The sequence below is a fragment of the Parambassis ranga genome, chromosome 19, assembly GCF_900634625.1.
Source record: "Parambassis ranga chromosome 19, fParRan2.1, whole genome shotgun sequence".
In the NCBI taxonomy this organism is placed as follows: domain Eukaryota; kingdom Metazoa; phylum Chordata; class Actinopteri; family Ambassidae; genus Parambassis; species Parambassis ranga.
The window spans coordinates 19,507,273-19,521,184 of record NC_041039.1 but is presented as its reverse complement, the minus strand read 5'-3'; the positions used below and the strand labels follow the sequence as shown (position 1 = coordinate 19,521,184).

Here is a 13,912-nt window from a genome sequence, read left to right as displayed (position 1 = left end):
ACCTAGTGTTGTCACCTAGAGGTTTACTGACTGGAAGTTGCTGGTTATTACAAAGTCCATAGTGTTTGCTGATCAGAATCAGAATCAGAAATACTTTATTGATCCCAAAAATTGGGATTTCAAAAAAAAATTGCTTTCATTCCAGGTGCTCCATGTATACTAAAAAAAACAGGTTATAAATATAAAATAAGGTAAAGTAGTAAGAGTAAAATAAAAATAAAACCAAATAAATTCTAAACATGAATAAACATTCAAGTAAAATCCAGGCAACATTGTCACAGAGCCCTTTGCTGGCTGTAATTAAAATGGAAACAACATTAATTTATATCAATACAATTATTATCTGTTAGATTAATGTGTCCAAAATGACCACTCAGGTTTTTGTGTTCCGTGAAGAAATGACGCTATAAAGTTGCCCAACATCTGCTACGTTCAAGGAAGCGTATGTGTTCATTTCCTCACAGGGTTCCTTCTGTCGACTTTTACCCCTACAAGTTCAGAAGAGAAAAAAAGTGTCATATTTAACAAATATTAACCTGTTTCAAAGCTGTTTTTTTTGGTTTTGCGTCGTACCTCTTGCGAGCACAGATGATAAGGATGGTGATGAGGACCACGTTGAGGCTCAAAGAAACTCCAACAACTATCCAAGCGTAGGCTGCATCAGACTTTAAAACCGACACATCTAAAGAAATCATGCAACGTTTCAAACCTTTAGTGTCACTAAATGTGTGACCCAAAAGGAAATGCATTCACACTAAACAGATGTGGCAGACTGCTCACCATTCGCCTTTGAATTCTCTGTGTAGATTTGTAGTGGTATTTCAGTCTCGGTGTGGCCCAGCTCGTTGCTGCTCATACATCTGAGGGTTGCATTGTTGTAGTGAGAAGCAGGCAGGGTGATGGTGCTGTTTACTTGTTGGAGGCGGCTGGAGCTGCTTGATGAGTACTCAGTGAAAGTTAACAAAGGCCAGGAAACCACTGGGAGAGGATCCCCCCGACTGACACACACACAGACCAGCTGCTCTCCGGTGACCATGCACTTAGAAACATTTAGGATTTTAGGCGGAACTGAAAGACATGAAGAAGCATTGACACAACAAATACCCGATCCACGACATGCAAACACAATTAAATAAATCACTGCTGCTTACATTTCACAGTCACTGCGACAGTTGTGTTAACCACAGCGTACGTGTAGTTTGCCACACATGTGATGTGGGTGTTGTGATATTCTTCAGTAGGTGTGAGGCGAAGTAGGGCTCCATAATCAAGAATCAGTGGAGACTGTCCCTCAGCCTTTGTCCATTCCCATCGGGTAAGTCCCGTGCCAGTGCATAACTGCAGAGTCTCACACAATAATACAGCCGGCTGTCCTTCTGTCATGACGGGCATTCGAATGTATGGTTTCTTTTTCAGCGCTGAAAATATAGAGAATTGAAATTATGCACCTGCTGTACCTGTAATCTTTCTCTGTAAATATAAACAAACCGTGGGGGTAATATTTGCTGTCTGGCTCATACTGGTCTCAAGACCTGCATACTGACCTGCAGTCCAGCCCCTGATCTCTCCTGTGCTCATTGACTTCACTAGCCCCTGCTGCTCATCTTTGCTACCAAATTACTATTACTACTTATGGACTGACGATATATATAGATATCCATTACAATATAATCACTGTTTCATCTTGCTGTCATGTTTGCTCTGTACTGTATCATGTTTGTATCATGTTTGCTCCTCTCTCTCTCTCTCTCCTTCATCCTCTCTGTCCTGTCTCCCTCTTCTTCTCCTCCTCTACCCGGCCGACTAGCAGCAGGACTGATTCCCCCTTAAGTAGACGGGTCCTGCTCAAGGTTTCTTCCTCTTAAAGGGAGTTTTTCCTTGCCTCAGTGCTCTTAGAGGGGTTCGGGTTCTGGGTCTCACGCTCTGAGTTTCTGTGAAGCGCTTTGAGACAATTTCTGATTGTAAAATGCGCTATATTAATAAAACTGAATTGAATTGAATTGAATTGAATTAAAACACAACATATATTATGCAAGATTGCAAGTTAAGTTATTTTTATATGTATGATCTGCCTGGGAATTCAAGTGGGTGTGAAACTGTGACAAGACTCTCTGTCTCAGTCTCCAGCACAAACTGAGCGGAGCCTTAAAAAACATCCAATGTCAGCAAATGTCACATTTATTACTCACCAGAAACCTGAATGTGAATCCGCTTGGAGAAAACAAACGTCTGATTACAGCCCCATTCCAGCTGGAGCCCGTACTGATACTCTCCCTGTGCGAGGCCACGCATAAAGAAAATGTCTCGTGTCTGAGCTTTCAGCTCACTGACAGCTGTTGTAGTGACGATATTTGATGGATCTCTGTTGAACCATGTCTTTGTATATGGTGCTGTAACTGCCCTTGTTGGTAAGATCAGTTCATATGGGAGTCTTATGCATTCCCCAGACTCCAGGTTAAGGTGTTCAGTCACATTTAATGAAAATTCCTCACGGCCAGGGGTTTCTGCCAAAAAGAAGCTGTGTTACTGACATGTCCTAAAATCACATTTAGTGTACATTATATGGACTGTTACTGATAATACACAACATCAAACCTTTGCCACACTGTAGCTGGCAGATGCAGACCATGAAACGGAGGCAGAGAATCATGAAGCAGCACAGAGGAGAAGCCATCTTCTTGACTGGTTCTAGAAACAGTGTGATAACATTAAAGGTAAACTGAATCGCCATTGATCCAACATGTCTCAGGTTATTTGTTCACAGCTCAGACTTCCTGTTTCAGTCATCTGTCAGTACTGTTTGTTCATGTTATCAGAAAGTATAAAACACTGAAGCTGACAGTAGTTAGCCTTAAAAACAGAATGTTACATCACATCCAAGTCCTTTGATATAAGTAAAACATATCAGATGCTCACTCACCCCTTGGTATAATCCCTGTGCTGTTGTGATGTGTCTTCTGAAACCGAGTGCTCTTAGGGTGTAATCATTCGCACAGAACACTGCCAGTTGCTGCAATATCTGTTTTTCCCAAAAAAACAGGAAGATAGAATTCAGAGCTAAAAAAAAATCCCAAGAAGAAGTAAATCAGAAAGCAGAATGAACTCATGTCAGAATATAGATCAGAATATAAAGAAATCACACACCTGATGTCTCTCTAAGTTGGATAGCTGAGTCAGTGTAGCATACAGTCTACTCTCAGTTCCTCTGGCTCCCCAGACACTGAGCTGGACAACCGACACCAGCAGACAATATGGTGGACAGACCTACTAGACCTGTCTGCCTCAGTAAAACACACAAAGATGGAGAATAGAAATCTAAAGTGAGGTAAACAAAGAAATGAACAGGTGATGGAAACTGCAGATGTGTGAGTTTTGTTTCTGAACACATCGACTCCTTTTTGTTTGTTTGTTTTACACCTTGCTTCGTTCATTCACCTTTTTGCTTGCCCTAAAACGAGTTTTAATAGAACAGTTAAATCGAGATGAGCTATTAGACAAAGATGTGTATGTTTATTCATCTTTCAGCTTTTATAGGGTTAGCTCAACTTCTGGGTGTCCATAATGGAAATAGAGAATCCTTACCCCAGACTCTCATTGGGTGGTGTTATCTATTTCCACTCCATGTGAGCTCACTGTTATTTTGGTTGCTGGTCACAAATAGGGCAGCAGTTGTCCCGCATGGGGCTCTTGGGGATTTATTACTTTATCCTGTCTCTAAAACGCATGGAAATCACTGATCAGTTATTAAATAAAACGTGTGTAATGTGTCTGCACAGCCTTGTCATGTGTGGACATGCATAGAGTTCTGATTTGCTGCTGTGAAAACTGACCCTCTCTGTAGTTGAGGTTAAACCTTGTGTGCCTATGGTGCAGGAAATATACGGGTGTGTCCAAGAGTGTGTGTGTGTGTGTGTGTGTGTTTTGTATGTATAAACAGAGTGGCTGTCATCTGAAGGGATAAAGCCATTAAGCTGAAAGCAAAGTTGTTACCCCCCGAGCTCTGGGATATCTGAACTTCACCTGTTAACCCCGACCTTAGCTGTTATTGATATGTGACAAGGAAATTTCTGTAGGGTTGAACTTTTAAACCATCACCAGAGGAAAAAGGGCAGTAAGGCTGTCTTTCCTCCAGACGATTTATGCTGAAAAAGCAGCATTAGGGGTGTGTTTATGTGTGCTCTTCCACTAATGGCCACTTCCAGGATTTTGTGCATTTCCTATAAGAACACCGAAAACATCTCAGGAACCCCCGCTGTCATCAAATCCATAGAGTCACTGCCCACTTTAAGTTCACAGCTGTTAATATCCTAAATTATTGGCAGCTGTCTAGGGCATCTCCTGTGCCACTTATCACTACCGGATTAGCCCGAAGCAAAGCCCTGCAGTTGAATCGGTCAGCGTTTTGCCTTCTGGTGAGTAAAACATGATGATTGCTTGTGTGGCATTCGGTCACAGTATGAAGACGTATCAGGTGGCAGATTGATGTCTGTCGCGGGGGTAAGTGCCACCATTGGACGTTGACAGGTTTCCTCTTGTGTTCTGCCTTACTAAGGACTGAGCAAAGCTGATTTGTGAGTCTGCTTTCATCACTTGTGTTATATGAGGACTTGTGCATTATGTTTTGTACCTATTTCCACTTGCTGGAGCAGACAAAGGCTTTTCTCAGGGAAAGGAAAAGCTACACTAGCGAGGGCAAATGTCAAAAGTACCACATATTTCTACAGTGAGGACTGACGTGCAGACAACTGCAGGAAATGGTATACATTTTTAGTGAAACCTAATCACTGACAGTCACATGACGTGTGTAGCAGGCGTCATGTTGTGTAAGGAGTCACGGTGCATACATCCTGGGTGTGAAATGCTCACATACCTTCTGTTTAGATCATCGTCCACGCTGCCTAACGTTTATGAGTGTGATGTCTTATTACAGTTTATGACCCTCTCTGGCTGTCTGATCTTTTTTAAGTCAATTTTAACATTAAGCATGATCTCACTTTGCTTGGCTGCAAGATTTGTCTCCTCATTTTAGCGTAATTGATACAATCATGTGAGATATTAAGTTTGGACTTTTATGGTACCATACCGTTCCCCTTCATACACATGTTCCCTGATCCAGAAATACACAATGACAGAACTACTACTACTTTTTTTTTTTTTTAGCTGTGGAAATGTATGAATAAAAAAAGCAGAAGTGTTCATCCCTGGAGGAGCTCAGCTGAGAAGTCAAACTACACATGAGGGGCAAGAAACCATATATGGAATCTGACTATTTCCTCCAAGGTTAAACCTAGTTACTGAGTGATCGAGCTCACATATGGTGCAAATATGGGTAACACAAAAAGAGGCAACTCAACACCTCTATGGGTGTGAAATGCAATTTTCAAAAGGTCACAAATGCACAAGGGTGTACAAACACAGTCTAACCGACAGCTCTGGCACACTTAACAACAAAGTACACAGTGATAACCAAGTTCTAGTTCTGTTTTCTGAGTGATTTCTGATTTTAAGACCAGGTTCGTGAAGGGTTCGTGCCACTCTTGTCCTTTTCACACTGAACATAAAAAACACAATTACCATTTTTTGTTTGTTTTGTGTGATCTCAATGAATGCTACATGCTTACATTGCACCAGTCCTTAGTTAGTATAGTGGCCAGTATCTCTGCCTGTCACATGGAAGACTGGGGTTCGATTCCCTGATGGGGAGTTTGAATGCATTTTTGGGACAAATAAAGGTTTTCTATTTTCTCATGCTTAGTACCCAGAATTACATCAACACAAGTTGGCAAATAGTTTTTCAACATACTGGATCATTTAGCTGAAAAAGAGACGTGCATTTCCTTCAGGAGTGGGTGGAGGTCACATATTTAAAACTCTGTCTGCTGTAATATAAAGTGTAACTGATTATACTGTTCATTTCCATTCAGTAGGCTTGTAATATAATGACACTCTGACCCGTCATGAAAAGAGGATGTGAAAATAGAGGATGTGTGCTTGTGAAAGCAGCAAGAACTCATCAGTTATTTACAAAGCTGTCTTCACAACAATTGCCACAATTTAAAATGAAAAGGCCTCACTTGCATCTCTTTCATCAAAAAAGGGGATCTTTGTCTTTGTTTCCTGTTGACCATATATTTTGCCATAAAATGATGATTCATGAATGAGACTGTGCTCAGCAGTGTGGTGAGAGAGCGCCGCTTTGACATTGTTTCACAGCTGACTGCAGGGCTAACGCAGACAAAGCCTCACTCAATGGGAGCAGGAAAGAGGTTGACAGACCACTGTGTTTAAAGAGCGCTATAGGAATTCAGCAGCTTATGAAGCTTCGTTGTGTCAATGGGGGGGCTGAAGCTTCTTTAGGAGGGAAAGGGGCTTAATCTGCAGTGCAAGCCAACACAAGTCTCAGGTGGCCAAGCTCCTTGATCACTGCACCATGAGAACCACCTGTACAGTCAGAGACAGGCTGGAAGCAGAGGTAGGATAGGTCTCCTCCTAACTTTTTTTTTTTTGTTCCTGCTGGGGACAAACCGCTGTGACAGATTTTGTAATTCACCACATGATGATACCTTTCACGCATGCGTGATTGCATTATTGATATTTACACCGATAACATGTGGAGCTTTTGTCTTCCCCTTCTGGCAGTGACATTAATTACACAAACACTGCTGATGTGCACATGATGAGAGCGGGGGAACTCTTGACTGATGACTCACAGAGTGTTACACCAAGACTGTCTATGGCTCAGCCTATGAGGAGGACCCTTGTTATAGCTAAAATTCAGCAGTGTGGAAACGACACCACAGACACTACGTTAGAAATTGGGTACATTGTAAGAGACAGAGAGGCCTAAAGCATTCACTTAGCTGATGTGGTAGGTCGGGCCTGCTTGCGTTTTTGTGTACATGCTAGACTGGAATTAAACAAACAAACCTCCTGATGTGGCCAACATTTGTACTGCAGCCACAACCCAGAGTGTAGAATTAAGAAATCCAAAAACTTTTGACTTTAACTTCATTCTCATATGATGCATTTAAACCATGAGATAATTGCACAACAAAAGCAGCACAGCACAATACAGTGTTTTGTTGCAACACAATACCTGCTGCAGTATATGATACTGAGCATATGTCCATAGGCTCTGTGGATTGTCAGGATGAACTCATTGTGAAACACGACCAGAACAATATGCTGTGATGTTTTGCAGTTGTTGGTTTCCCTCCTTTGGTCATGTTACAATCTCTGCGCTTGTGACTTCTTACACGTACAATACGCGTCACACAAGGCAGAGGTTGCAACACTGTGAGGAGTGACTGAAAGCAAGGCCCTGATGTATATCAGGAGGTATGGATCACTGTTATGATGGGGGAGTTCAAAACCAGTGAACCATGAGCGGCAGAGTGGTTCTGGAGCTGCGTGAGCTTTACATGCGTTTGGGGTACAGCATAAGGGGGAGGACAGGAGGAGGAGGAGGGGAGGCCTTGGATGATAAATCACCTGACATGTCAGAGGAAGAGCTCCACTGCTGCCTTTGGTTAAAGTCTACAGTAGGAATAACTAAGCGGTGCTTTGTATAGTATAATGATTCTTGGAGAGTTCAACATATTATATCAGGAACCTCTGGTATTGATTTCCCTGCTGTAGATTTAGTGTAATATTATAAGTTCATTCTGTCTTGTTTCAGCTGCATGTATATGTATGTGTGTGAGCTATAATTCCTCAGTTATGTTTTTTAGTCTTATGTGTACATCTACATGGGAAAACAGACATGCTGCAAATACCCCTGAGTCATAAATCAGTGTCAAAACAGAGTAATGAATGGGTTAAACGACTGATCAAGAGGAGAAACGTGAAACAAAGAATTGCACTAATGAATGGAAAACTGAACTGCACAGTGTATTTCTTAAAAAAAAAACAACAAACAACAAATCAGATGCACGTTATATTTAATCGTATGTAGCACCAAAGCCATGAAGCTCCATAAAATCAAATGTACCACACATGACTGCATGATTTCTGCTGATGTCTGGTTCACCACAGTGATTGCTTCCATATGGGGCCACATCTTCGAACGCTCTCCTCCTCTTGTCTGTCTACACGCAGTAGGTATGTAATACAGACATGAACTCACATCTCTAAAATCTGAAATTGTGATAACAAATGTAAACTGCAAAATTCAAAGTTAGGACAATTCTCTTGCAGTTATGTGATGGTGATGTTTAATTCAGAGGACCAGCCACCTTCTGGTCAACCTGCACTTTTTCCTCAGACCAACAAGGAACTGAGTCATAAGATTTGGATTTGTAGAGTAAGATAGTTAACATGTGAATACCAGCATGTCCCTGATAATAAGATGACCTCAACGTGTGCACACTTGGAGACTTAGTGATCTAACTTCCTGTTTTATTTTGTGCTGACCGCTGCACTGTTCAACTGATAATCCACATGAACGAGATGAACCTTTCACAAAAGGGTGTGTGCTTAAATATCTGTTTAGAGACCTGACTCAGCACATGCGGCAGAAATTGGGTATGATTCATTCATTAATGTTGGCATAAGTGGAGAATTAATGAGCATCTAAGTAGCCACACTTAGTCTAAATGCTGCTATCCAGTGCACTCCAGTGGCTACATGTACCATAGATTAAAACAAACTGTGAGTTAGTGGTTAGGTAAAATAGATGTTAAAGTGATTAAAGCCTGGGGCTTTGGCACCTTTGTGCCACGCAGTACTGGATCCAACAGGCTTCCTCCTGCAGAGCCTGAGACAGCTGCACTTGTGACTTATCATCATTTTCACCTCAAAAAGTTTTGCTGAAGCTTTTGATAGTTGGTCTGCAATAATTAATAATATTAATAAGTGTGGGTGGATGTGTCTGTTCTTGACAACTGTATAAAATATCTAGATCTATGACCATCACCAACATTTCTAAACTTCACTTCTGTGAATCTTTTTTTTTTTTTAACAACAAATGTAAATACGCTGGCTTGAGTTTGTCAGATTCCGTTCTTTTTGCACTTGGCTGTTAGTGCTGATAGTGAAAGAACAGTGTCAGTGGTTTAAAAAAAAGATGAATAGCCTCATAGGAGGCCTGGAGACTGACTGAATAACACATCGGGGAGGCATCAGAGGAGTTACAGTGGAGAGATTTTTACTTGAAATAACAATTACAACATCTCAGGAGCTCTGAAATTCAGAAGCAGCTTACACAGCCTGACTTAGACGCCAACATCCATTCTTTTGCTAAAAGAAACCACAGAAAACCTGTGGTCTGATTTAGCAATTTTAACTGTTTTACACAAAGTAAATATGTGCTTCACAATTATGTTTACATATATAATGACATATAATATAATATAATGACAATATTATTGTGAGACTTTAGACAATCATAATCTTGGGCTCTTCATAAAATCAGAACAGAAACCGATCTAATCACAATAAAAAATGCAGCAAGCCATTGATTGGTCCAGCACTGACTGTGATTTAGGCTGAAATGTGAGAAAGAGTGAGAGAGAGTTTAAATAAGTAATAGCCATGGCTTGGAGAGTAGATGTTTTGTGTCAAAGAAAAAGCTCACAGGATCCAAAAGTGTTTCCGGTGAGCCCACTGAGTCTAATTACTCACAATGCTGTGACATCAGCCTTCAAAGGACATGAAAAACAAGATTCCTTTCACACGTCCATCAACTTTGTGTAGGACTTTACGTGCCTGAATGATTAACGAGATGCTGACTACATCACAGCCAAGTAAGTCTACTTCCTCCATTAGATGACAGTGAAGAATGGCTCATAATGTCCTGAATAATTTGTGCTTTGATGACCAAATATTTTCCCACTGGTTAAACTGATCAGGCTGTTAGAATTTCATTGATTTCATAAGCACTGTTATGTTTAGACCAGTTACAAATGCAGTATGTTTGCATGTATTCACTGCTATGAACAATCCTGACTAACACTGAAGAGAGAAGCTGCTCTTAAAATAATTACCCTTCCAATTATAAAGTGCATGACATGTGGTGCTGATTCAACTCCTCGTTATTTCTTTCACACACCTTGATTTGACTCATACGCTAATATAAAAGTGTTATATTAATCCACATTGGGTGGAGACATCTAATATTTTGTTCCACCCTTGGATATGATGACCATCCCTTTAGATAAATACTGGCAATTTCAGTCAGGTTGATCACGTCTTACAGTCTTTAATACTAAAAATTGGATTAAATATTTGTGATTTATACTGACAATGAATGAAGATTATAAATATCTGACATGATGAATAAAAAAGGGCATGTCTCTTAGTATTAGAAATGCATTAGACTCTTCATCTGGTGTCCCCTGTGATCTCTACAGGACAAAGCAGGTATTGCTAATAAATACACAAGTATTATAAATAATAAATGACGATGCCTTCAATTTAATAATTAATTGTAACCATCTTGTAAACAAACAAAAAACATGCCACATGTTTTTATGTATTGTGTTGCAGAGATATTTACATTTAAGTTTACATTCTAACCAACTAGCTGTGGACAGTACCCAGGCTGCCGTACCCCGTTCTACCACAAGGTGGACTAGTGAGTCAATACAGCTTCTAGTCTGACCTCGGGCTAGAAGAGAGGAAGAAGTAGTGTCGATTATAAATCGATAAACCTGTAGCGGCGGCTAAATGCTAAAAGAAAAATAAACCAGTCGGACATTCCTGTGTGTAATAAATCATCAGACTTTTCTCTCGCCGACTGCGCAGAGGATGTTTAGCAACAGCCGCATCTTTGTTTTGACTGAGAGGAGACTCACAAGCACAGGAAGTGCTAACATGCAGCTAACAAAACGAACTCCCGTGAGGTGAGATAACTGTTCCTCACTCTGCTCTCACGGCCATTTAGTTAAGTCAGTAAACATACATGTGTTGCGTGTGACGCCACAACTGTTGGCCGTAACTGTTGTGAAAGGCGGCGGTTTACGGCAGTTTGCCACAAAGCTGGTTGTTCATAGCAACCACGTTCTAGCGTAGCACGTCACGAAGAGTATTTATAACAATTAGCAACGACGACCTAGCCTCAAAGCAGTTTTTAACATGAGCAGCCATGTAAAACAGACTTTGGCACGCACAGGTGGGCACAGTTTTACTCATCTTAGCATCTTAACACAGGGTTTCTGCTTAAAATAGGATTATTCATACAGTTTTGTATCATATCTGCTGCAGCCCTGGTTTGTCCTGATTCTTACCTGTGATGGATGTTCACAAGCCAGCTGGATAAAACAACTTTGGCCCATCCCTCATTAAACTTCATCAAACTACTTTATTTGTAAAGTAAACTTTATTGTTTGGTAACAACCCTTGCCAATGCCCTCTGGTGGACAAACAATGTAATGGAGGCTTTTTTCTAATTGACCCTAACATAACGTTGGCGTTCCTGTGCTCCTGTTTATAGTTATAAATTAAATAAATACATTTATGGTGGCCAGAAAAAAAATCAAGATAAAAAACGCAAAGCAAAGCAACTAAAGAAAACCCTCACCTGTGTTTAAATAGTTACAAACCAGCCTCATAATGACACAACACAAATATCAACAATGCACGCTTGAAGTCATGTATGTCTCCTGGTTTTTGTGTGTTTTTTTTGTGTAGTGTTTATACATCCTTGTTGCATTATTCTTCAGCATGTCCATTCAATAAAGATATGACAGGTTCAAAAAACATTTTATTAAACATTTCTTGTCCTACTTATTTGACGCAGTGTCGTCAAAGTGAAATGAAGATTTGCTGGTGTTTTCTTGAACTGTCACATGTGATATATGCTAATATTGGCCAAGAGCTGTGAATCTGTCTGTAAACTAAATGTAATATAAGAATTTTCCTCAGGTTCCCATAATAATGGGCTATAATACTGTGTGAATAATGTTTTGGAGAGGCATGAGGCACAGTTTGTCAGAAGTCTGACTGCTGAAGAGGACTGGAAGGAAAGCCTGGTGTCTTATCAGTGACTTACACTGCAGCTCTCAAGCCTGTCCCATGTGTGGTGGTCGAGGCGCACTCACCATTGGCTCGGGAGCCTGTATGGGCGTTGCTTCGCAGTTGGTGAGTGCTTAGGGTGCACGGGGTGTTCTAGGGATGGCTAAGGGAAAGCGTACTTGGCACTGATCCTCCTTTTAGTATAGACTGCAGTTGACATTAGGCAGCAGTTTTTTTGTCCTGCGTCAAAGGAGGGATGAATGTGTCATAAATAGTCGGTCTTTTTCTGAGGGATAGTGGATGCATGTTTAGCAATGCGATGAGGCCAATGCACTTTGCAAGACTTGCGCTGCAGAGAGCCTCCGCGGATCCCACGACCTGTTGCTGACAAGCCGGGGTAAAAGGAGAGGGAGAGGGGGGAGCCGCTCGGGAGAGACGGGACGGAGGGTACTGCCTTGGAGACAACAGTCTCGGTTTCTCTTCGCGGAGGAAATCATGCAGTTTGCAATCTGGCTGGTTGGACTAATGTGTCATCTGTCAGCACTTGTCCCAGAATCTCTGCAACACAAGTTGCATCCGAAACAAGGTAGTGTGTGGGGGTTTTGATGTATGATGAAAGCGGTGTGATTTGAGGTGGATGCCCGCTGATCAGTGTGGGCTGACCGGTGTGTGTGTGTGTCTTGTCTTTTAACTTTCTGCAGAAAACTTCATCAAGCAGCTGTCATCGTACGAAATCATCACCCCTGTCCGCGTGAATGACTTCGGAGAATCATTCCCCCACAAACTGCACTACAGAAGGAGACGGAGAAGTTTAAATGACGACCTGTCGGGTTTACGGGTTCACTACAGCATTGATGCGTTCGGGGGACGCTTTCATCTCAATCTGACCGCAGACTCCAGCTTCATCGCCCCCTCTTACACAGTGACACACTTGGGAGCGGAACAGAGCAACGACACGGACTCTCACTTCCATGACCCGAGCGATATGCGCCACTGCTTTTTCCGCGGACACGTCAACGCCAAGAGCGAGCACCCTGCGGCATTCAGCCTGTGCACCGGCCTGGTGAGTATTTAAAATAAAAAAATAAAATCATATTTCTGTTTTTGTAATGCTGACACGCTGCCACACTTTCTCCAATTTCAATGGATTCCATCCGTGCAAGCCGGAGCTGGAGTGTGTTGAGTGTGCAGGCTGGAGTGTAACGAGAGCAAGTGCTGTGGACTAATGACAGTGATTGAGGGGCCGTGCAGGGTGATGCTGCTGTTGTACACAGTGCAGTCTGAGCATGGTGGAGAGTGAAGGTTCAGTGGGCTAGAAAAAAAAATCCTTCCAGTGAAGTGTCAATAGAATAGATTCTAATAGATAGATAGATAGCAGACTGAGATGGTTTATTAGTATGTTATTAATCATGTTTTACTCCTGCAGAAAAGAGTCAGAGGTTAAAATAATGTATTTTACATAATACACACACTTGAGGGGTCATTTACATTTATTAGACCAATGCAACTGCCCCAATAGCTCATGCTATCATTCTAAAGCAGCTGTTCTTTATTGCCCGCCCTCATACCTTTATGCGGCTGTAATGGACGTTATTAGGTAATAATGAGTTTATAGATGCAATATAGGCCATCATGTGGGGGATCCTAAAGCCCAAGTCATTATGTTTGCTGGTTCTTTTGTGAGAGAATTTGATAACTGTTGAAGGAAACGACTTCATGGGTCACATAAGGTTAACGGTCCAGAAGCAGGGGGTTGACCTCAGTCGCGTCAGCCGGATTTTGGTGTGGACTCTTCTGTGTGTGTGTTGTTGGTCGTGGTGGGGGTTTGGCTGGACACAGAGTGACCAAATAGCCTTGGGAGTCTCTCCCTTCCCATCTCAGCCCCTATCAGTGACATAATCCTTATTTTAGATGCAGTGCAGTGTGTACAGTACCAGGATAGCATGTCACTTTGAGGCTT

General features: G+C 41.6%; 2 protein-coding genes across 2 annotated transcripts in view; one reads left to right on the top strand and one right to left on the bottom strand.

Annotated features, from left to right (window-relative positions):
- Window positions 1-227: 227 nt before the first annotated feature.
- LOC114452384 (uncharacterized) lies at window positions 228-3,196 on the bottom strand. The gene is made up of 8 exons (XM_028431666.1): window positions 3,145-3,196; window positions 2,921-3,019; window positions 2,596-2,688; window positions 2,190-2,504; window positions 1,152-1,418; window positions 781-1,068; window positions 574-682; window positions 228-488 (listed from the first exon to the last, which is right to left on the bottom strand). The coding sequence occupies exons 3-8, from the start codon at window positions 2,672-2,674 to the stop codon at window positions 374-376; spliced, it is 1,173 nt and encodes a 390-aa protein (XP_028287467.1). The 5' UTR covers window positions 2,675-2,688; window positions 2,921-3,019; window positions 3,145-3,196; the 3' UTR covers window positions 228-373.
- Window positions 3,197-12,447: 9,251 nt separating this feature from the next.
- The window catches only part of LOC114452123 (A disintegrin and metalloproteinase with thrombospondin motifs 20), a 62,827-nt gene continuing 61,362 nt past the window's right edge, over window positions 12,448-13,912 (top strand). Inside the window, exons 1-2 of the mRNA XM_028431252.1 lie at window positions 12,448-12,538; window positions 12,654-13,015. Of these exons, the coding sequence (XP_028287053.1) occupies window positions 12,448-12,538; window positions 12,654-13,015 (453 nt within the window). The remainder of the gene's footprint in view (window positions 12,539-12,653; window positions 13,016-13,912) is intronic.

What these genes read in the sequence shown, in the direction of transcription:
- LOC114452384 (XM_028431666.1), bottom strand. Translation starts at nt 2,674, where the DNA reads ATGGCTTCTCCTCTGTGCTGCTTCATGATTCTCTGCCTCCGTTTCATG. An exon ending in TGTCGCAGTGACTGTGAAAT is followed by an intron (nt 1,069 to 1,151) that starts GTAAGCAGCAGT and finishes CATGTCTTTCAG; the next exon opens with TTCCGCCTAAAATCCTAAAT. An exon ending in ATCATCTGTGCTCGCAAGAG is followed by an intron (nt 489 to 573) that starts GTACGACGCAAA and finishes CTGAACTTGTAG; the next exon opens with GGGTAAAAGTCGACAGAAGG.